This window comes from Chlorocebus sabaeus, chromosome 10 (genome assembly GCF_047675955.1).
Source record: "Chlorocebus sabaeus isolate Y175 chromosome 10, mChlSab1.0.hap1, whole genome shotgun sequence".
Taxonomy (NCBI): Eukaryota; Metazoa; Chordata; class Mammalia; order Primates; family Cercopithecidae; genus Chlorocebus; species Chlorocebus sabaeus.
The window spans coordinates 125832596-125855486 of record NC_132913.1 but is presented as its reverse complement, the minus strand read 5'-3'; the positions used below and the strand labels follow the sequence as shown (position 1 = coordinate 125855486).

The 22891-nt window shown below is 49.0% G+C and overlaps 1 protein-coding gene across 6 annotated transcripts in view; it reads right to left on the bottom strand.

The window, feature by feature from the left end:
- Positions 1-15766, bottom strand: part of TRAF3IP1 (TRAF3 interacting protein 1) — an 80350-nt gene extending 64584 nt beyond the window's left edge. For 3 of the 6 annotated variants that reach the window (XM_073020201.1, XM_073020199.1, XM_073020196.1), the window contains exons 1-7: positions 15510-15766; positions 10819-10887; positions 10225-10386; positions 7396-7539; positions 6883-7299; positions 3347-3418; positions 2229-2304 (exon numbers count right to left, since the gene is read on the bottom strand). In XM_073020201.1, coding sequence (XP_072876302.1) covers positions 2229-2304; positions 3347-3418; positions 6883-7299; positions 7396-7539; positions 10225-10386; positions 10819-10887; positions 15510-15632 — 1063 coding nt within the window. In that variant the 5' untranslated portion in view covers positions 15633-15766. The remainder of the gene's footprint in view (positions 1-2228; positions 2305-3346; positions 3419-6882; positions 7300-7395; positions 7540-10224; positions 10387-10818; positions 10888-15509) is intronic. The other 3 variants (XM_073020198.1, XM_073020197.1, XM_073020200.1) reach the window with 3 other exon arrangements.
- Positions 15767-22891: the final 7125 nt, after the last annotated feature.

Below are 22891 nucleotides of genomic sequence, written 5' to 3'. Positions count from 1 at the left end.
ATGTCTGGTAATAAAATCTCTTAAGATCATACAAAAGACCCCTAGAGCACAAGCTCACCTGTAAACACAGATGCACATATCGCAAGCGATTAGAAAAGAAGGGACAACTGTCTGCTTAGGAAAGCCAAAAGAATCAACAAAAGAACTACTGGATTAAGAGGCAACAACAGGCCAGGCACGGTGGCTTAGGGCTGTAATCCCAGCACTTTGGGAGGCTGAGGTGGGCGGATCACTTCAGGTCAGGAGTTCAAGACCAGCCTGGCCAACATGGTGAAACCCTGTCTCTATGAAAAATACAAAAAATTAGCTGGGCGTGGTGGCATACACCTGTAATCCCAGCTACTCGGGAGGCTGAGGCAGGAGAATCTATTGAACCCGGGAGGCAGAGGCTGCAGTGAGCCAAGATTGTGCCATTGCACTCCAGCCTGGTGACAGAGTGAGACTCCGTCTCAAAATAAATAAATAAAATAAAATAAATAAAATATAATAAACCAGTGAGCAACCACTGTGACCAACAGACATATCCAAGCACGTGCAACGTGTTCTCGGAAGAGGGGAACACCTTCACGAAGCTGAAGTTAGAGGTGTCTAATCTTCCTAAACTAATGAATGCATATATTTAACACAAATCCAATTAAATTCTGAGACATTTGTTTATTTTGCAAGAGTGGAATTCTTGAGTCATGAAGTGCTTTTAAAATTCATCCAGAAGAATAAGCAAATAAGATGGCTTAAAACTTTTCTGAAAAGAACAGTGATAGGAAACTAATAGTAAAAATAAAACAGTAGAGGTAAAAAACACCACACACAAAAAAGCCCATAACCCAGACTACAAAAGGCATCACAGAGCAGGAGAGAAGCGTTCAATTAAGAAGTGATCCTGGAATTACTGACGAATTATTCTGACAAAATAGATTCAGAGCCTCACCTTATACCATGAAGTAAAGTAAGACAGAACATAAGAAATTAAGTAAAAAAAAGTATGATAAAACACAAATCTTCACCTCTCAAATCTCTGGACAGATTACCAAAAAAAAAGATTAGAGGCCTTAAGCACATAACAATTTAACACCCAGGCAAATCAGAAACCAAACCAAATGTAATTAGTAGAAACAAACTGAAAAAGAAACACTTATGCAAAAATTGGCAAACTGGCAGATGTCCTTAACATACAGTATGCGCATGCAAATCAGCAAGAATGCAGACTTCAGAAGTAAGAAGAACCCAGGGAAACCAAAGAACAGGCAGGTCAGAGAAGCCCAAAACATTCACACACGACAACAATTTCCATTTCATTAATAATCAACTTTTTTGTTTTTCGTTCATCAAAATCAGCATGCCTTTACAACACTGGAGAAGGTGTGGGGTGAACGGCCATTGAGGGCGCGCAGTAGCCATAATGCCATACCCTTTGTGCCAGCCACTGCGCTTCTGGACACCCACCCCACAGCGTTCAACCAAAAGACAACAAAGGCTTCTAGCACAAAGCTGGTCACAAACGCATTACTAATTAGTGTGCACAAGTGGAACCTACCATTTAAGTCTCCTTTCTAAGGGAAAAATTCCCACTACTACATCTTGCCACCCTTCTTTAACTTATACAATTTAGGAAAAGGATTTTTCAGAAACGAGCACTGCTCATTCAAAGTAACTTCATACTTCAACGAAAAATAAGCCTCCAACACCAGTGGCCTCCAACAGGGCTTCCCTCCATTTGCCTGGCACTCTTGTGTTAGACAGGATTGTGAGGTACTATCCTTCAGCAAACCGTAGGCCAGGCCTGCATGTTCGACTTTCAGCATGACTTCCAATCATAATTTCTGTGGTTTTTAAACACATAAACATTATCTGCCTACATGCTCTACGTCCAACCTGCACAAGGATTAAATGTAGGCTGCCAACGCAAAGGACACAACTACTGAAACGAAGATGGCGAAGTATTTCTGGAAAATGAAAATTTGATCACAACTTTTACATTTCAACACAGATCTCCAGCAAAGAGGGGCTACTCTGCCCTGATGTCATCAGCTCACACACTTCTGCACACAGGCATGTGTATGTAACAGCCACAAATCTTCGTTATTTCCACACGCTATTCATTCCCAGATACAGTAAGTCTGTTTTCCAGCCACAGGAGTTCTTTCCTACTAGACACTGGGATCAAGACAAAAAAAAAAACAAAAAACTAATATCCATAGTTTCAGCTACATATGTAAGTTTTGCAGTACCTTCCACTGAATTTTTGGATCGCCGTTTTGATGTTTTTGTTGTCAATGACTTGGATGCTCTAGTGGAAATCTCAGTCTTAAAGAAAAAAGAATGAAAAGAAATTAATTGATGCATTACACAGCAATATCATAAGCAGGTTTACTTTTCAAGCTCTGCTTGAGGAAGAACAAGTATGAAATCCAGCAATAGTGCCCATATGCTTTAAAAACTCAGTATCACTAAGGACTTAAGACCTGAGAGTGCGAATTACACGTAGGCCAAAAGCCTTTTCACACTATATTTAGAATTCCATCATTTTGTGCAGCCCTAAAAAGGTCAACAATCTGCTCACCACACTTTGAGAAGCACCGTCTTATCAGTTGTGCTTATGAGGACTCCACTTCTGTTGCTATATACTTAATTACTTAAATGCACTTGTAAGCAACTCTGAAGGTAAAAATTTATATGTAACAGAACACTAACCAAAGGAAACAGCACATCCTATTCCTCCTTCCACTGGCACAGTTCCAGTCTTACCACCTCTCTCCTCTAACTAGCCCCCCAGCCTCTACTTGATGCCTAACCCAGCTCCCCTGCAGCCTCATAAATACTTCCTGAAATGTGAATTGGACTACAAAAGTTGGCTTCAACCTCTCAGTGGCCCCTACTGCTTGGGATGAGTGTAACCTCCACAAGATGGCCCATGTGGAGACCGTGGCGAGCCCCAGGAAATGCATCGTGGAGTCCTGAACAGGCCAACCAGAGGTTGGAGGGGTCCCTCCCACTGGCCCCATCTGCCTGGTGACTTACGCCTCTTCCAGACTCATCCTGAGTGCCACCTCCCCCTTCTCCCCAAAATGACAACCCTATCACACCACACATCACACTAGTCATATAAAGGCATACGTAAACCCAGGAGTGCCCCACAGAAAATCAGAGAATACATACCCCCATCTATTTTACCAGGAGGTAAAGCATTTAACTCATTACTTTTACAACCAAATAAAATGGACCTATTACAGATAGGCCATGACCATGTGCTCCTTCCATGCCTCAGTGGACCAGGGGAGCACACAGCATTTACTGTTTCAACCCAGCTACAAGTTGACATCTCTTAAAGTTATTTTTTAAAGTTTACCTCTGTTTCAGCCTTGGAGTCTTTAAAAGTTCCATCTGACAACTTTTTAGACATCTCCCCTGAGCTTGCTGACTATTAAAAAAAAAAAAAAAAGTTCAAACTTTAGAATTATTCCAATCCGTAATATCTAAAAATATGCCAAGATATTTTCTGTAACACTGACCAACAGTGAAATCATTCTTCCCATGAGAACACCACATCGCCAATCCAGCTCTGACTGCCACGACTGTTACTGCTGCCTGCATTCCCCAAGAGTCTTCCAAGCCAATGGCAGGGAGATCTCTTCCCATAAGCGCCAAGTAGGTGGGCAAGGACTTCAGATATTCCTGCCTCTCAGGAAGCTATACGAACACGAATGCCTATGCCGCACCGAACGTCCTGGAAACATACTGCAGGGAAGCCTAGGGATCTGGAAGTGAGGGAGGGAAGGAACAATATAAACCTCCAACACCCACAGAGAAACTGCTCCTAGCAGCCTCTGCTGATCACAGGCTAACTTCAGTAACAGAACGGGGCAATTCTTTTTAAGCAAAGGCTTCAGACTGTAAGTGAGGAAAGCACTCTCATAACATAAACTACATGAAAACCGTAAACACCATCTCATCTCACGCCTTAAATCACTTCTCTAGAAGACATATCTCAGAGTAGAAGGAATAGAACACATTATCTTCATTGAGATTTTCCTCCAGGAAGACTGAAAAGCAAAGAAAGCCTGTTCAATATTTCAACAATTCAATGTCCTCATAAGTTAATTATGAAGGCATCAGATTTTATCAGCAGTAATTACCCATGACTGTAGGTTGGGCACTGCGCACGTGCTACCCATAAAAGAGGCAGTTAAGAGAGGGGCCTGGGACCCCCACATGGCCAGTCTAACCTAGCACCTGTCCTCTCCACTGCACTCTTAATTTTCCGAGTGTTTTCATATCTACTATTTCACTTCTTCTTCGCAAAAGCCCATGAGGTAGCCTAAGATCTCATCAGCCTCTCAACTAGACAGAAATAAAATGGGGAAGAGGATAAAGAATGACTGCGGCAGAACCGGGGTTAGAACTTGAGTCTCCTGCCTCCCCAGCATAGATGTGACTAGGGTCCCTGGGAACCGGGGTTCCTTGGGAGGCACCTCACAGCAGCCCACACCTGCCTGGCGCTTTTTACCAGAGGAAAGGATGCAGCTGCCTCCCAGACCCATGCGGCTCAATGAAGCCCCCAGATTGTCCACAGAAGAGCCTGGCAAACAAAACCACCATGTGAGATCCACGCAAATCTCACGGCAACCAAGTAAGCACCAGCTTTGCGTAGGAAAAAATCACTTCGCCACGGTCTCAGACGCTCTTAAATAAAACCATCATTACACTTGGCTCTGATATGTTCCCAAATATCAGCCTCTAAGAATTTCTTTTTGTTGTTGTTGTTGTTTGAGACAGAGTCTCGCTCTGTCACCAAGGCTGGAGTGCAGTGGTGTGATGTCAGCTCACTGCAACCTCCGCCTCCTGAGTTCAAACAATTCTCCTGCCTCAGCCTCCTGAGTAGCTGGGACTACAGACGCATACCACTACACTTAGCTAATTTTTGTAATTTTTTTTTTTTGGTAGAGACAGGATTTCATCACCATGTTGGCCAGGAAGGTCTCGATCTCGTGACCTCGTGATCCACCCGCCTCGGCCTCCCAAAGTGCTGGGATTACAGGCGTGAGTCATCATGCCCAGCTGAGCCTCTAAGAATTTCTTTGGAATGGTTTCTCTCTACTTAAAAAGCCAGTCATCTCATTAGCAGTTTTAGGGAACATAATGTGGGGACCCCCAATCCGAAGGCCTTGAGAGCTGAGGAAGGTTGGCCCCTTCCTAGGCTGCCTCATGCACAGCAAAATACACCAGAATATACTGGTGCCTCAGAAAAATCAGGTCCATGAAAAATACTTTTTCTTACACCTCTAAAAAGGAGCAAAAGATGGGGAATGTCTTTGTAATTTCTAAGACTCATAAGGAAAGCCAGGTTATGACACATATCATACAGTACATTACTCTAGGATGTGCAGTGGAGGGGGAATGAGTGACATTTTAAATAGTAAAACTCCAAAATGCCCCATAGAACACTACGTTCAATTATGAACAAAACCACAATCTTGCCCGATAGGCACCCCCTATCCCATTGTGACCCACAGATCTCAAAACGGGCTTGTACTGACCCCCACAGGAAAGCCTGGTTTACAGGATTCCCCTCAGGGTCAGTCCTGTGGCACCCACCCCCTTCCCCTGGGCAGGCACACCCTGAGACGCAGTGCCACAAGACAAGATGGCTGTCCCAGGAGGAAGAGGCCATGGCACCAACTCAGGCCCTGCCCCTCACTGCCCGGCCGGATCAACTGGGCAGATCTGGATCCCTTCCCGACCTCAGTGTCCTCCTTCCTAGCAGCTGGAGACAAGATGATTTCCAACGTCTTCGCAGGATGCTTTACAATTTTACATTCCCCAAAGAATGGGTGTCTGGGAAAACATCCCCAACACATATGGTGGGTCCAGAAGGCATTCACACATTTAGAAAACAGTTTGAAACCAATAGGATTTTCTAGCAAACCCTAAATTTACCTGAAAATTTAATTAAACAAGAATTACAGTAAACTCCGGTCTTATTGTGCTTATCTGCTAATGCCTAAAAGCCCCTGAAAGCAGCCCTAATCTTTAATAACTGAGCAATGTCCATGCTCCTAAAGACATCACATGCACAACTCAGACTGCACATAAACACTGCTTGCAGTGCTAAGGTGGAGGCTGCTCCAAAGCCTTCAGAGCAATACTAAGAGTGACACAAACGACACGCATGGGAGAAGCCACACATCTTAAAACACCTGCGAGACAAGGACAAGAGCAACGTGGCAAATCAGCTCAAACTCTGAAAAACGTTGATTTCTCTACAGGCCTGGTGGGGAATCATTAAACTCTAAAAAGAGCAAGCATTTAATAATATTTTCCTGACTTCCCCCTTCAAAGTATCTTCTACCACTCCCAGATCAAAATTCCATAAAGGGAGACCTCAGAAACCACTATCAATTGATCGATTTCATCCAATGTTTCCTGATCTGAAAAGCCCATCACCCCTTGCCTGGATGCTCAATCCATTCCACCACCAGGTATTTACTGCAAAGCTGCTGTGTGTCAGACACTCTTCCAGACTGGGTATCCAACAGTGAACATGAGTGAAATCTCTGGCTTATGCTCTTAGGGAGCTTATAATCCAGCAGACATCTCCCTAGACATTAAGTAGGAAATGGTTAAAAACTCACTGAATAATGCCTTAATAAATGATTGGCTGAATAATAAACTTCTATTAAGGGATGAACCAAAAAAACCCAAAACACAACTGACAAGAAATAAGCGTCTCTTTGGGTTTCTATTGAGAATCCAAGATTGTCGTAATTTTAAATAGGCATAAAAGAAAACCAGTTTCCTAGTCACATTGTAAGAAAGATAAAAATCATGTTTGAGACCACCACAAACTCTTGCTAAGCAAAAGGTGAGGTTTTCAGGAGACTGTACCTTTTTCTCGGGTTTGTCATGCTCTCTGTTCTTCTCCCTGTCCAGGTCCCGGGAGTGCTCCCCGTTTTTCACTCTCCGTCTGTCCCTGTCCTTCCCTTTGTCTCGGTCACGCTCTCGGTCCCTGTCTCTCAGTCTCTCCTTCTCTTTTCCCCCCTCACTCTTTCTCTCTGTCTCCTTCTCACGCTCGGAGTCTCTGTCCCGCTCCCTGTTGCCTCTGTCTTTCTGTCGCTCGCTGTCTGGCCTGGCCCGGGCTTTGGCTCTCTCTCTCTCCCCTTCTCTGTGTCTGTTTCCGCCATTCTCCTTGGCCTTCCCCTTGTCCTTGTCCTTTTCTCTTGGCTTGCTGTCTTCTTTCAATTCTTCTTTCTGTTTTCGATCTCTGCTTGTACTTCTCTCTTTTATTTCAGCGTCTCCTCTATCCTACGAAATAAAAATAAAATCATTTATGAACGTTTTTACCTAAACTACAAAAAGACTCACTATTTCATTTCCAAAGACGTGCGACTTGCAATTCACCTCTGTATTTTTGTGAACTCTGGACTCCTCTTCTCGCACATTCTTATTATCCAACTCCTGAGATCTTGAGGTCAGTGAGGCCCGGCCTTTCACTTCTCCCTTCTCTCCAGCTAAAACCCTCCGTACCGCATCGTCACTGGAGAGCTTGTCATCCAAATGGAAGGAAATGAGGTGTTAGGTGAAATGAGATCCACACACGTAACAAATAGAACATCGCCATTCAAAGATAGCTCATGAGACAGATTCTCTGTCTACAATGAAATTCAAAGGGTAAAATATTTTTTGAACATGTTATTATCACATACAAAGCACAGCATATCTTGATAACTATTACTTTCAGCACTTTGGTCATTAACAGTAGCATCCACCCAAGCTAAATGAATCCTGGTTCAAGTCTCCCCAAGTTGTCAAATGTGAATGTGTGTGTTCAAGGTCAATAAAGCTGACCCATGCCTTAAACTTCTAATGGGATCGTAGAATCCCAGCCATAAGTGCCTTAAGATTTTATCTAACCACCTCACACCCATTAGGATGCTGCTCCTAAAAAAAACACAAAACAACAAGCATTGGCAAGGATAAGGAGAAATTAAAACTCACATGCACTGTTGATGGAAATGTAAAATGATACAGCCATTATGGAAAACAGTATAATAGTTCCTCAAAAAATTAAGCACAGATTTACCATATGACCCAATAATTCCCCTTCTGGGTATTTATCCAAAAAAATGGAAAACAGGGTCTTGAAGAGATATTTGTATATCCATGTTCATAGCAGCATTATTCATAATAGCTAAAACGTGGGAGCAAACTGTACCATTGACAGTTGAGTGGATAAACAAAATATGGTATATCCATCACAATGGAATATTATTCAGCCCTAAAAAGGGATGAAATTCTGATACATGCCACAACATGGATAAATCTTGAGAATGTTATATTAAGTGAAATAAGCCAGTCAAAAAAAGGACACTCTATGACTCCACTTATCCGAGGTCCCTAGAGTAGTCAGATTCATAGAGACAGAAAGTAGAATGAAGGATGCCAGGGGCCGGGGAATGGGAGAAGAGGAAGTTAGTGTTTCATGGGGACAGAGTCTGTTTTGCAAGAAGAGTCCTGGAGATGGAAGGTGGTGATGGCTGCACATGACTGAATTTACCAGCACTGAAGTGTACACTTCAACATGGTTAAGATGGCAAATTTTATGTTATAGGGATTTTAACACAATAATAAAATTATGGGGGGAAAAAACTGATCTAATTCAAGCCCCGTCAAATGCAAAAATTCCTTCTCCAGCATCCTGACAGCCATCCAGAGTGTAGGACACCTCCAGTCAGGAGTCCCACTCACTCAACGCACTCATTCCACAAGCACACGCTGAGTGACTGCCACATGCCAGGCTCCATTTAGGCCGAAGACACACCATGTACTGGGGGATACAGACAAACACAACAATTAAACAACAGGCTATAGGAAGCCTACAGGGGCACCTAAGTCGGCCTGGGAGGGAGGAGAGGCCCAGGCTCAAGGAAGCACTCACAGACGCCACATTGCTGCTGGGTGAGGCTGGAGGAGGAAGGCAGCTCAGGCACCAAGAAGCCAACAGGCACCAGGGCAAGAGGCTGATGGGAGACAGTGGCCAGGGCCGAATGCAAGGGTGCATGGTGACTGGAGTGGAGGGCTCAGGTGTGGGAAATGAGAGAAGGATCTGAAGGGAAAGAAGCAGCAGCAGGTCTCTAGGGGGCTCACAAGCTGTGCCATGGAGCTGGCTCGGCCCCAAGGCTACTGGAAGCCGGAGAAGATTCAGCAGAGGAGATAGGAGCCAGATGTGCTTTTTAAAAAGATGAACAACATAAAGGACCCGGGAAGGGGAGCTGGGGAGTCTAGGCACAGAGGCCAGTGTACTGGCAAAATCTGCTTCCAAGTCTCTAAGTTTGCATGCTGGACCTGCACCGGGGGGGCCTCCTAGGAGTCAGTCTGACACCACTATGCACCTCCACGACCCACTGCTGTTGAGGGGGCTGAAACCTACCTGTTCCCATTTGGGTCACATTTAAGGTTAGCCCCCAGACAACCACCCACTAGGTATGTGAAAAACTGTATTAATCATACTCTCAATACAAGTCCAACCTGCTCCTCCATGGGGGACCACTCAGCCTTCAAAAGAAGGAAGACCCTGGGGAAAGACCTTCTCCAACGTTTGGGCAAACATGGCCCAGGCTGGACCTAACCAGAGAAGCCTGAGGCCTGACACCCAAGTTTCTAGCCCACAGTGAAAAGCTCAGGAAGAAAAAAATCTACTCCCTGTACAACTGAAACAGCAACCGAGAGAGAGAGAAAGGGTTGAAGAGAGAGAGAGGAAGGGCAACAGACAAGCAGATACCAGAGGCTGGAGATGCAGGAAGAGAACAGAGACTCCCGTAAGACCCAGGGAAGAAGAAAAGCGCTCCTGCAGCCACTGCAGCCCCGGCTGGAAGCAGCCACCTGTCCTCAAAGGAGCCCCAGAAAGGAGAAAGCCAGAGCGCAGGGAAGCCTGGGCCTCCAGCCTCCAGCCACCAGCCGGGCAGAGTACCTGCGGGGTTCCCGATTTTATATTGAAAGCTTGCAGAACTTGCGTATAAGATACCCTTATTTGTCTCATCATTCAGTTTCAAATTACTCCTCCTATATCTCTGGGGCTCCAGAAGGGGTGGGATCAGATTCAAAGCACAGTGTTTGACAGATGCCACTGAAACTCCTTCCCTAAACCGCCCGCACATGTGAGTCCCTCACCCCCGACTACCTTTTACTCAAGTACTAAGTAAGTTCAAAATGCCAGGACAGCAGTAGTACCTTGTTGAGACAGCATTTTCCAATTATCTGGAGCAGCTCATTTGTTCTTTCAGGCTCATGCCCGGCCACAATTCGGGCTGGTTTGGCTGACAGTGGCTCTCCCGACACCATTACAACCACGTCTATGGCCTTTTGTAGGAAGCTAATTTTTGCATCTTTATCCTGAAATATTTCCATTGAAAATATAAATATTACAATACTTTGAAGAGTATGCATTATCTTCAGTATGTTCTACAGGCATAGGATAGTTTCTGTTTACATACGAAGCTATTTTTAGATATATAACAAATCTAGAAATACTAACCTTTTACTGACAAAACAAAAACAATTCATTAAAGCCTTTAATTTAGTTGATGGGCTAGCATTAATCTTTGAAATACTAATCCCATTTTTCAGTGACTAAAACGAGCATGAGATCCAGTTACCACAATGAGAAAATGAAATGAGGAAGGGTATATATCAATTCATGAATTCACTGACCTTGTATTCCAACCACATGCAGCACAGAAATGACACACGCCATACGACCCGGCCTACAAAAAATCCCATCCGTTAAGGCGAGGGGTCAACAGGAGAAGCCCGACTCACACCCACCTTCACATTATCAGACTTCATCTCGGCGTCTGTGTAGAGGCCCTTCATGAAACCAGTCATTCTAATCACCTTCAAGAGAGAAAGAAAGGCCACCAAGTCACTGCACAGACAGCCTCCTCATCAGCCTCATCCACTCAACTCCACACTTGGGAGATGTCAGAATTGACTAGCAGCCCAGACTTGAATCATCCACTTGCTCAAGAAACGTTTGATGTCTACTACACGTGTTGTGCAGGGCAGAAGCCAGCCAGATCCTCTCAGAACTTAGTCTGGCTGTGTGGACAGATGGGTGAAGATGACACCATGTAGGTACTAAGGAAGCACTCAGGCTTGGTACCTAATCTACAATCTGGGAGGGGCAGGGGTGGCAGGGAACCCTTCCTGGAGGAATCATACCTAGATGGGGACCAGGCTTACAGAAGAGTTGGGCAAGGGGGCATTTCAGATGCACATGCCAGACATAAGGAGGTCCACACACTGGGCGTGGTGGCTCATGCCTGTAATCCCAGCACTTTGGGAGGCCGAGGTGGACAGATTACTAGGTCAGGAGATAGAGACCATCCTGGCCAACATGGTGAAACACCGTCTCCACTAAAAATACAAAAATTAGTTGGGTATGGTGACACATGCCTATAGTCCCAACTACATGGGAGGCTAAGGCAGGAGAATCACTTGAAGCCGGCAAGCGGAGATTGCATTGAGCCGCTGCACTCCAGCCTGGCAACAGAGCCAGACTCTGTCTCAAAAAAAAGAAAAAAAAAAAAAGAAAGAAAGAAAGTCCACACAAGGTCCAGGACCCACAGAGTTCTGTGCAAGGGAAATGTAGGACGGCAGGAGCCTGAGGCCAGAGAGACACTCGGGGCCTGGTACAGAGGCCCTGTGAAGCCACTCAGGGATGTGAACTGAGCCAAAGGACCACAGGGAGGACCTGGAACAGCCTTTTACAAGAGTCCTTCAGGTGCAATGGAGGGAACAGATTCCAAAAAGAAAAGGAACTTTGGTTGGGCACAGTGGCTTATACCTGTAATCCCAGCACTTTGGAAGGCCGAGGCGGGCGGATCACTTGAGGTCAGGAGTTCAAGACCAGCCTGGCCAACATGGTGAAACCCCCGTCTCTACTAAAAATACAAAAATTAGGCAGACATGGTGGCGGATGCCTGTAATCCCAGCTACTCAGAAGACTGAGGCAACAGAATTGCTTGAACCCAGGAGGCGGATGTTGGCGTAAGCCGGAATCGCACCACAGGACTCCAGCCTGGGTGACAGAGTGAGACTCTTTCTCAAAAAAAAAAAAAAAAGAAAAGGAATTTCTCAGCCTAGTTTTCTAAGACTAGAAGTTCTGCAAGGGTCTTTCTCCTCACCACGTGTCACTACTCACTTCTTAGGATGGTGGCAGGCTCCACACCCCATAGTTTTGGTTCTCTCCCCAGTCACCCCTTCCCTCAGGTAACCTGTACCTCTTAATTAGCCCTAAAACCAGCTTTTAGGACAATGATTTTTTCTGTTCCTCTCAACCCCCACACCCAGCCAGGGTCCTGGGTTCTTTCAAACTGAAATTTTTTGAAATGTAGTAGGTTACTGTAAAATCAATAAAATTTGTAGCAGCAAGCATTTTGAACAGCCGGGACCCTTACCAGCAGGCTGCATGGTATGTGGTAAGGACAGGTATGCCCACAGCCGTGTGTCCTAGGTCAGCTAATAAAGCATATTTATTACGGGGAGTTGTGTTTTACAAACAAGACAGTCCCATCCTAACGTCAGCCTCCTCTGGAATCAAGCCACAACTCCTTAATTTGCATCAAGTTAGGTATTAATTAATGTAAGAGTTTTCATTCCACACCACGCTATGTCAGAGCTGTACTACTATTTTTCTTGAGATGACAGGTAAAATATTAAGAGTATCCTGCATTTAACATTCCTGGAACATTTTCATTTTGTCCCTGTTGAGGTTTTTACAGGATGCTGGCAGTTAAAATTGTGAGCAATAGGCTGGGTGCGGTAGCTCATACCTGTAATACCAGCACTTTGGGAGGCTGAGACAGGCAGATCACCTGAGGTCAGGAGTTCGAGATCAGCCTGGCCAACGTGGCGAAACCCCATCTCTACTAAAAATATAAAAATTAACTGGGCACGGTGGCATGTGCCTGTAGTCCCATCTACTCAGGAGGCTGAAACAAGAGAATTGCTTGAACCCCGGAGGCATAAGTTGCAGTGAGTGGAGATTGTGCCACTGTACTCCAGTCTGGGCGACAGAGCAAGACACCCTCTATAAAAAAAAAAAAAAAAAAAATTGTGAGCAAAATAACTGTAAGTGACAAGAGACATTAACGTCACAGGATCCACACTTAGCTTAATGAAATGGGGTGGTTAGTTTAGCTATAGCTAAAATACTAATATAGTAATTTGTGTATAATATTCAGGACAGCAAGGCATTTTCATAAGAGGCTCTCCACCTATTATCTGAAAATCCTTTCCAATGTGTCAGTCATTCTAACATCTTTATCAAGTAGGTGACAATTTATTTATCTTTACACAGGGAGATAAATCAACTTTAGCATTAGATGAGGAAGTCTATGAGAGAAGAGCAGACCAGTCGTTCCTAATTGGGAACACGCAGCTCGTTCCACGCACCCTATCTACCTGGTCGGGAAAGCAATCCCTTTTTTTTTTTTTGAGACAGGGTCTTACTCTGTCACCCAGGCTGGAGTGCAGTGGTACAATCACGGCTCACTGCAGCCTCAACCTTCCAGGCTCAAGCAATCTTCCCTACTCAGCCTCCTGAGTAGCTGGGATTACAGGTGCACCACCACATTCAGCTAATTTTTGTATTCTCAGTAGAGATGGAGTTTTGCCACAGGCTGGTCTTGAACACCTGGGCTCAAGTGATGGGCCCGCCTTGGCCTCCCAGAGTGCTGGGATTACAGGCGTGAGCCACAGCACCCAGCCCATATTCTTCCTCCTCTCCCATTAGGATGCCTCTGACCAACCATGTGGTAGTGACTGGACAGCCACCGTGAGCTGAGCGCCACCACTGCCCCACAAGGATAAGGCACACTCCCCGCGCCTCCCTCTGCATTTCAGGGCTCTGCATTTCAGGGCTCTGCATTTCAGTGGGGCAGACAGGGCTGGGAGAATAAAGGTTTTGGCAGCCACAGCTATAGCTGGCTGGGCTCACATTGGCTCTTGTTCCCTCTCAGGTACCTGCCTATTTCATGGGACGGTGGTGATGCGGCACACTGTCCTGCTCCCACCGGGCTATCCACACAGCAGGTCCCCTCCCCACACACTGTCCAGGACAGGCTGTAAGTGCTGCACCAGCTGGGAGGACGTGACCAGGGCTGGCAGTGCCTTGGGATGTGGGTGGATTCGAGAGCATTTTTAGGCACTGTTTTAACACAGAGGCACACGCTCCAGCCCACAAGTTATAAGCTAAGGTAGGAGGGCAGACCCAGTAAAGCAAAGTCTCTGCAAGAATAAGGCACCCAATCTGTTGAAAAGAGTGAGAAACAGAGCTTGAGGACCATCACCAGGTGAGGTCATGAGGCCCTGGAAGTCTGTAAGTCCAACCTGAATCCTAAATCCCAAAACACACCTCTGAGTTCCCACGTGCCCTTGGGTCCACCATGGAAATGGGTGCTGCACCCCCTGCAGTGACGCTCCTAAGAGTTACCAGGGAGTTACCACAAGCTTTGACAGGTCGCACTCAACAGGGGATGTTTGTTGTGCAATTTCTATGTACCTTACCCAGTGCAGATCACCAGAGCCATACTAATAAGCAAGCCAGGGTCTCCGTCACTGAGGAGCACACCATCTGCAAATGGGGAAAAGCTACAGAGACCACTAATCTCAATTTAGGGCAGGGTGTGCCGCTCTGTTAGTTTTTCCTGCCAAGTCTCCCTACCACCACCTCCACTAAATTCACCCACAGGCATTTATTAAGCACCCAAAATGTGGTATGGAGGGAAACTTCGGGGCAGAAGGCTGTATAAAAAATATTATTTCCATTCTCCCAGGATTTAGCCTTTCACGTGCTAAATGCTTCAGAGCAAGTGAGAAGGGTTCTGCAGGGTTAGATGAGGCGGGAGTCACAGAAGCAGCTCTGCCAGGCAGAATGGAAGATGCACTCTAAGGAGACACACGGGCAGGCAGGGAAGAAGTAATGGTCCCCGAGGGCTCGGAGCCTCCTTGTAAGCGGCGGCCCGGAGCCGGGGGAGGGGCAGGACCTCCGCGCGGAGGGCGCCGCGGAATTGGGCCTACAGGCCGGGCTCCCGGGCAGGGGCCGCACAGAGCTCTCGCCCCGACCCCGGAACTCACCCCGGTCCCCGACGCGCACCCTGTGCCCGGCCCACACCCGGTCCACACCCGGCCCTGAACCAGTCCCCGACCTGCACCCCGAGCCCGGCCCACACCCGGTCCACACTCGGCCCTAACCCGGCCCCTGACCTGCACCCCGAGCCCGGCCCACACTCCGTTCACACTCGGCGCTGACCCGGTCCCCGACCTGCACCTCGAGCCCGGCCCACACCCGGTTCACACCCGGCCCGGGCCCCGACTCCGGCCCAGCCCCGGCCCCCGACCCGCAACTGAGCCCGAGTCCGGCTCACACCCGGCACCACCCGGCCCGGGCCCTGACCTCGGCGCCCACCGGAACCCCGACCCGCACCTGGCCGGGCCCGGAACCCGGCGCCCACCTCTGTGATGATGTCGTGCAGGTAGCGGAACGGGGGCTTGCTCAGCAGCTTCTCTGTCAGCGGCGGCCTCCGTATCACCTTCCCCAGCGCCTCCTGCGTCCGCCTCACCACCGCCGCGTTCATGACGGCGCCTGCCGCCCGCTGGCCGCCTGCGTCCTCAGCCGGCCCGGCCGAGCCTAAGCCCGGGTCCCTGGCCGCCGCCGGCCCCGCCGCCGCCGCCCGGTCCCGCCAGGACGCGCCGCTCCGGTTTCCATCCCACAGTGCACCGGAGCCCACCACAGCGCCTGCGCGGCCGCCGCAGGGCGTTCGGTCGCTAGGGCTGCGCGGCCTTAGCAACGGACGCGCCGCGGTGCCCCGCCCCCTGCCCGCAGTCCCCCGCCCGCGCAGGCAGGATCGCGGGTTCCGCGGGAGGGGTTTGGGGGTTGGGGGCCGTGCCCGCTCAGGCGTGGCGCGGCGGGGCGGGGAAAGGGGATCTGGGATCCGGCGCCTGGCCCCTCCTCTGCCCAGTGACGGCCTCGGGAAGCGGGTATTCGCTCGCGTTAGAGGCGACTGCCTGAGGACTGATTAAGAACAAGGTAAACTCCAAGATCTGTGCCTCCTGTTTCCCAGATCTCAAGGGCTTTTGCAGGCACTGGTTCATCGGAGGGGACGGTACTAAGTTATCCCAAAACACACGGAATAGAAAATACACTGTCCTGGCTGGTACTTAATAAGGCTTCTTGGGCAAGTCACTTCTTTTCTCTGAGACTCTACTTCTGTTCCTACAAAGCAGGGCTAGTGTGCCCCCTGCCTAACCTACCTCCCAGGAAAGTAAATAGTGACTAAATGCTGTGTCGTGCTCTGAAACCGGGACAAAGCCATGCCCCGTTGTCCTACTAGGTGTCTGTGATTCTTTCCCACCTGTCCTCTGTCCATCATGCACAGGCCCACCGCAGAAGTCCTTCCAGCGATGTGAGAGCTCTGGGGTCTGTAGTTCTTCTAATGAACACTGTTATCACTCTTTTTTTTTTTTTTTTTTTTTTGAGACGGCTTGAGTGCAGTGGCACGATCTCGGCTCACTGCAAGCTCCGCCTCCTGGGTTCACGCCATTCTCCTGCCTCAGCCTCTGGAGTAGCTGGGACTACAGGCGCCTGCCACCTCGCCCGGCTAATTCTTTTTTTTTTTTTTTTTGTATTTTTAGTAGACAGGGGTTTCGCCGTTGTTAGTCAGGACGGTCTCGATCTCCTGACCTCGTGATCCGCACGCCTCGGCCTCCCAAAGTACTAGGATTACAGGTGTGAGCCATCGCGCCCAGCCTTTTTTGTTTGTTTGTTTGTTCGTTTTGAGATGGAGTCTGACTGCCCAGGCTGGAGTGCAGTGGCGCGATCTTAGCTCACTGCAACCTCCACCTCCCAGGTTCAAGTGATTCTCCTGCCTCAGCCTCCTGAGTAACTTCAGGCCCCAGACACCACACCAGCCTCGCTTTTGTATTATTAGTAGAGACAGGGTTTCACCATGTTGGCCAGGCTGGTTTGGAACTCCTGACCTCAGGCAATCTGCCACATCAGCCTCCCAAAGTGCTGGTATTACAGGCGTGCGCAACCGCCCCCATTATAACTTTTTAATTGACCTTCATTTTTACCATTTTCAGGGCTCCTCATTTTTTGTGGAGATCTAAATCTCCATCTGGTGTCATACCCCTCCTGTCTAAAGAACTTCCTTTAATATTTCTTCTAGCACAGTTCAGCTGGTAATGGAAAAGTTATACAGACAACCAATTTCAATGCCAGCCAGGCTGTGTGGTTTATCAACAAATACTAAATTGCATTTTTATAGTTTTCCTTCCATATCCCCCTATAACCACCCCCAATAAATTCAGCCACAAATATTTATTAAGCATAGAAGTACAGAATTCTAGGGTTGGGAGGCCGAGGCAGGTGGATCACCTGAGGTCAGGAGTTCGAGACCAGCCTAACCAACATGGTGAAACCCCATCTCTACTAAAAATACAAAATATTAGCTGGGTGTGGAGGCAGGCAACTGTAATCCCAGCTACTAGGGAGGCTGAGGCAGGAGAATTGCTTGAACCCAGGAGACAGAGGTTGCAGTGAGCTGAGATCACGCCACTGCACTCCAGCCTGGGTGGCAGAGTGAGACTCCATCTCAAAAAAAAGAATTCTAGGGGTGCAGTGGCTCATGCCTATAACCCCAGCACTTTGGGAGGCTGAGGCAGGCAGATCACTTAAGGTCAGGAGTTTGAGACCAGCCTGGCCAACATGGTGAAACCCTGTCTCTACTAAAAGTATAAAAATTAGCTGGGCATGGTGGTGTGTGCCTGTAACCCCAGCTACTTGGAAGGCAGAAGCATAAGAATTGCTTGAACACAGGGGGTGGAGGTTGCAGTGAGCCAAGATCGCATCACTGCACTCCAGCCTGGGCAACAGAGCAAGACTCTGTCTTTAAAAAACAAAACAAACAAACAAAAAGTATAGCATTCTAGATTGACCGTTTTTGTTTTTGTTTTTCAATACTTTAAGGATGTTACTCCATTGACTTCTGGCTTGCATAGTTTCTGAATAAAAGTCCTCTGTAATTCTTTGTTCTTCTGTCTATTGTTTCTGGCTGCCTTCAAGATTTTAATTATTGGTTTGCCAGAAGTTTGCACATGGTATATCTAGATGTGGGGGTCTCTTTTACCTAAAATTTATATTTTATTATTTACATACAATAAAATTCATAGCTGTTAAGTGTGCAGGTTGATACATTTTGGTAATTATATACAATTATGTTACCACCACCATAATCAAAATGTAGAACAGTCCCTGCACCCTACAACATTTCTTGCTGCTTATTTGCAGCCCATCTCCTTCCCCACCCCGGCCCCAGGCAGCCACTAATCTGGTTTCTGTCATTATAATTTTGCCTCTTCTAGAATGAATTTCTTTTTTTTTTTTTTTTTCTTTTGAGACGGAGTGTTGCTCTGTTGCCTAGGCTGGAGTGCAGTGGCATGATCTCGGTTTACTACAACCTCCATCTCCCGGGGTTCAAGTGATTCTCCTGCTTCAGCCTCCTGAGTAACTGGGATTACAGGCACCTGCCATCATGCCCAGATAATTTTTGTATTTTCAGTAGAAACGGGGTTTCACCATGTTGGCCAGGCTGGTCTCGAACTCCTGACCTCAGGTGATCTGCCTGCCTTGGCCTCCCAAAGTGCTGGGATTACAGGCGTGAGCCACGGCACCTGGCCCCTGTCGGTCTTTTTTAACGTTCGTCTTTCTGTGGGTGTGGAATAGTGTCTTGTTATGGTTCCTATTTAGATTTCTGTAGTGATTAGTGATTTTGAGCATATGTCCCTGCCCTTGCTAAATATTCATATATCTCTAGTGAAGATACCCCATCAAGTATCATTCAAGCATTTATCGAATCACTGCTATGTATGGATTATTGTCTGGGTGCTGGGGATTTAATGGGGAATTAAGACCTTCTAGGAGGCAACGTCCATGCTGTCCACTGGTCCTAGGAACATCACTCCTCATGCTGCTAACTATATCCAGGACCAAGTGAGCTTTGGTCACCTAGACAGAAGCCAGATGAAAGGCACCAGGGCTCATCCCCTTCTAACTGTCGGCCTCCCTTCCTCCCGTACTGCACCTTGCAGGTGGGCTGGCTGTGTGAGACTCGGCCGAGAGGCTGGGAGACACCTAAGAGAGAGACAGCCCATGATGGAGGGAATTTAACGACACTCATCATGTAGACCCATCCCATGCTCCGTGGGGAAAACAAGCCCCCAAGGAGTTTCACCCTCAGAGGGATTCCATCTTGGCTCCTCTCTGTTTATAACCCTGCTCCTTGGCCAAAGCACCACCAGCCTCTGACCCCTGCCTCATGAAACCTTCCTGACTCTGGAAACTCCACTCCCAACCCACAGAAGCTTTTGTGGTTTTCCATCCATCCCCTTTCTCTCAGCACTACACTTCCCAGAGTATGTGGTCTCCAGTCCAGACTCACACCATCCCAAGGACCTCAGCAGGACAGTCCACTGTGACATTTGGCACTGCAGTCCCTTGGAATAGTCCAGGATGACAGTGGACACTGAATCACGCTCCTTCTAGGGCTCCCAAATTCCCGTCCTTCTCCTGATTGTCCACACGCGTCCTTATCACACACATACCTCCTTCCCAAGAACAAGCATTAATTAAACAGTTCATCAAACCCCATAAAGAAAAACAAAACAGTTTCCATACTGCCCTGTCATTTGCAAACATCCCCCACCCAGTGAAACTAACACTTCCCATGAACGTGGAGAATGGTGTTAGCTCCCTTCACTCCTTCATTCCACCTTTCCTGCCCACCATCCACCCCCTCCTTAGGCCTCCCTGAAAGTTTTTATAGGGCAGGAGCATGATGAGACTGTACTTCTTCATGACTGGGCCCTCATTTCACAGAGGCTGGCCTAAAGCTCTGAAACGATGAACCCGTAGACAAGGCTGCAGCAGCCTCCTGCTCCCAGGTGTTACAGAGAGGGCGATCATCTTCACAGGACAACAGGGAGGCCCTCAGGGGTGCTGCACCCCTGATGCTGTGGTGGCTGAAAGCAGGAGTGTCCTCCCAAACTGGAGGAAGCCTGGCTGGGCCGCCTTCCCTGATCTCCCCACCATGGCCAAGCTGGAAGCCAAGAGGCTCCTGCAAGGGCCCATCCCTCTCTGAGCTTTGAGCTGGCTGGGGTCAGCCTGAGGAGTGGTGGAAGGAGCACCCAGACCCCAAGCGCCCTGCCTTCCGAACACTGTTCCCAGGAGCAGAGCTCCCCAGCCCCCACCCCAGAAAGTCCCATGGGGGCAGCATCCTCTGGGCCTGATGGCCAGAAACCTGCTTGTCTGACAGTGGCCTGCCTGTGTGGTGGGAGAGGGAGGTGTGGCCTGGAGAACCCTCGGGCCCCTGAGGTTCTGCCAAGGACCCTGAGCCAATGCTGCCCAAAGGGGAAGCTGGTTCCTATCTCTCCCCCAGCCTATGGAGAGCAGCAACCGAGTGGGCCAAGGCTTTGTGGGGGCCTTGAGGGCACAAGGCCTGGCTGTTTGGAACTGTGAGCCATCGGAGACCCTCCTGCCCACCTGGGCATCAGGAGCTCTGAGAAGACCTGGGACAAGGGAACAGAGTCACCCAGTCTCACCAAGATCCTTATGGAGGGGGGAGGTGGCCAGGGAGTGGACACGCGCGGGGTGGGGAGGTGGCCAGGGAGCGGACACGCGTGGAGAGGGGAAGTGGCCAGGGAGTAGACACGAGCAGGGTGGGGAGGTGGCCAGGGAGTAGACACGCGCGGGGTGGGGAGGTGGCCAGGGAGTAGACACGCGCGGGGTGGGGAGGTGGCCAGGGAGTAGACACGCGCGGGGTGGGGAGGTGGCCAGGGAGTAGACACGTGCGGCGGGGGGGGGGAGGTGGCCAGGGAGAGGATGCGCGCCGAGGGTGGGGGGAAGGTGGCCAGGGAGAGGACACGCGCGGGGGGGAGGTGGCCAGGAAATGGACATGCACGGGCGGGAGGTGGCCAGGGAGTGGACACACGCAGGGTGGAGGTGGCCAGCTAGTGGACACGCACGGGGGCTGGCCAGGGAGTGGACACGGGTCCCTGGACAGTGCAGTGTTTGGGGACCATGGGCTCTCTTCCATGCCACACACTGTGTCTCCCGAGGCCCCAGCACTGCCTCGAGGTGAGTCCTCAATCTCCGCACAGAGGGAGGGTGGACGGGTATCCGGGGTGCTTGGAAAGCCGGCCTAAGAAGAGGTAGCTAAGGATTCCTGACTCCAAAAAAAAGACCTGCAACCAGGGCCTCCCAGGGCAGGAGGGTGCAGAGGACAGTCTGAAGCCTCCAGTTCTGAAGGCTCCAGACCAGGTACCAGCTGGAGGGACAATGTACCTTAAATTACCCCTAAGCTTCTCAGAGTCCTAAAAGCATCAGAGGGAAAGGCAGAGAACATAAAAAAGAGTCATTCATAAAAAAAAAAAAAAAAAAAAAATAGATAATTGATTAAACAACTATAGAAAATCACAACAAAGAAAGTGTTGAAAACATAAAAGGCTGGCAGGAGATGCTTTTGAAATAAACAGTTTCTGAATGAATGATAACCATGGCCCTGACTCTCCCCGGGAGAGAGAAGCCACAAAGCTTCCAATGTGTCTTCCAGGCCCTGCCTCACCTCGCCGGGAGGCAGACATTCCCAGAGACAAAGGCCTGGGGAGGCTGACTTAGCCCCAACCTGAACTCCATTTCTACCAAGAGCCCAAGATGTGGGTCAGGCTTTGGGAAGGGCTGGGGAGCAGATACCAGGTCAGAGGAGAAGTGCAGAGCTGCGGATGGGCTCACCAGCCCTGGATCCACAAGGAGTGGGGTGGGGGGGGTTGCTATGGAGCATAATGCACGTCCACTGGGCGGAGAGAGCGGAACTAGGCCCAAGAGGCCCAGGAGAAACAGAGTTCCATCACAAGCAGGAAGTCTTTCCTGTAACTGCCGCATCTGCTTCCCCAGCTCGGGGTACAAAAGAAGGTCCCCCACCTTTCTGAAATCCAGCTCAGATATTCTCACCCCCACCCCAGGTACTGAATCTTTTTTTTTTTTTTTTTTTTTTTCTTTTGAGACGGAGTCTCGCTCTGTCGCCCAGGCTGGAGTGCAGTGGCCGGATCTCAGCTCACTGCAAGCTCCGCCTCCCGGGTTTACGCCATTCTCCTGCCTCAGCCTCCCGAGTAGCTGGGACTACAGGCGCCCGCCACCTCGCCCTACTAGCTTTTTGTATTTTTTAGTAGAGACGGGGTTTCACCGTGTTAGCCAGGATGGTCTCAATCTCCTGACCTCGTGATCCGCCCATCTCGGCCTCCTGAAGTGCTGGGATTACAGGCTTGAGCCACCGCGCCCGGCCTGGTACTGAATCTTTATGTCTGCCTTGTGCAAGCTGGACGGCCCTCTGGGTCCCAGAAAGAGTATGGGGGTGCAATACATAGCAAGCAGACCATAATACTTGGAACTCTCCACCATGGACAGTCCAAGGGAAAGATTCACTACCCTCCCTCTCGCAGGCCCTCAGGCCCTTCCAGGAGGGTCCCATGACTTTGAAGGGGCAGGGGCCTGGATCCCATCACCCACCAAAGGCCTGTGAGCTACCCATGCCGATTTCCCAACAATCTTAAGCTCTGCTGGTAAGTAGCCACTCTTGGGTGAGGGGTGGAAGATTCTGCCCCCCCAGGCAGCCCAGGACACCCTTCCTTTGCCCCAGGCAATGCAAAGATGACACCAGGAGGGTGGAGCTGGGGGATCCTGCACACCACAGGCCCCAAGCACATCTGAGAAGAGAGGCCACCATGGGTAGGAGGTTTTCGGGTGTCTCAAGGGAGCCCCTAATTATATTCCTGGTAGATA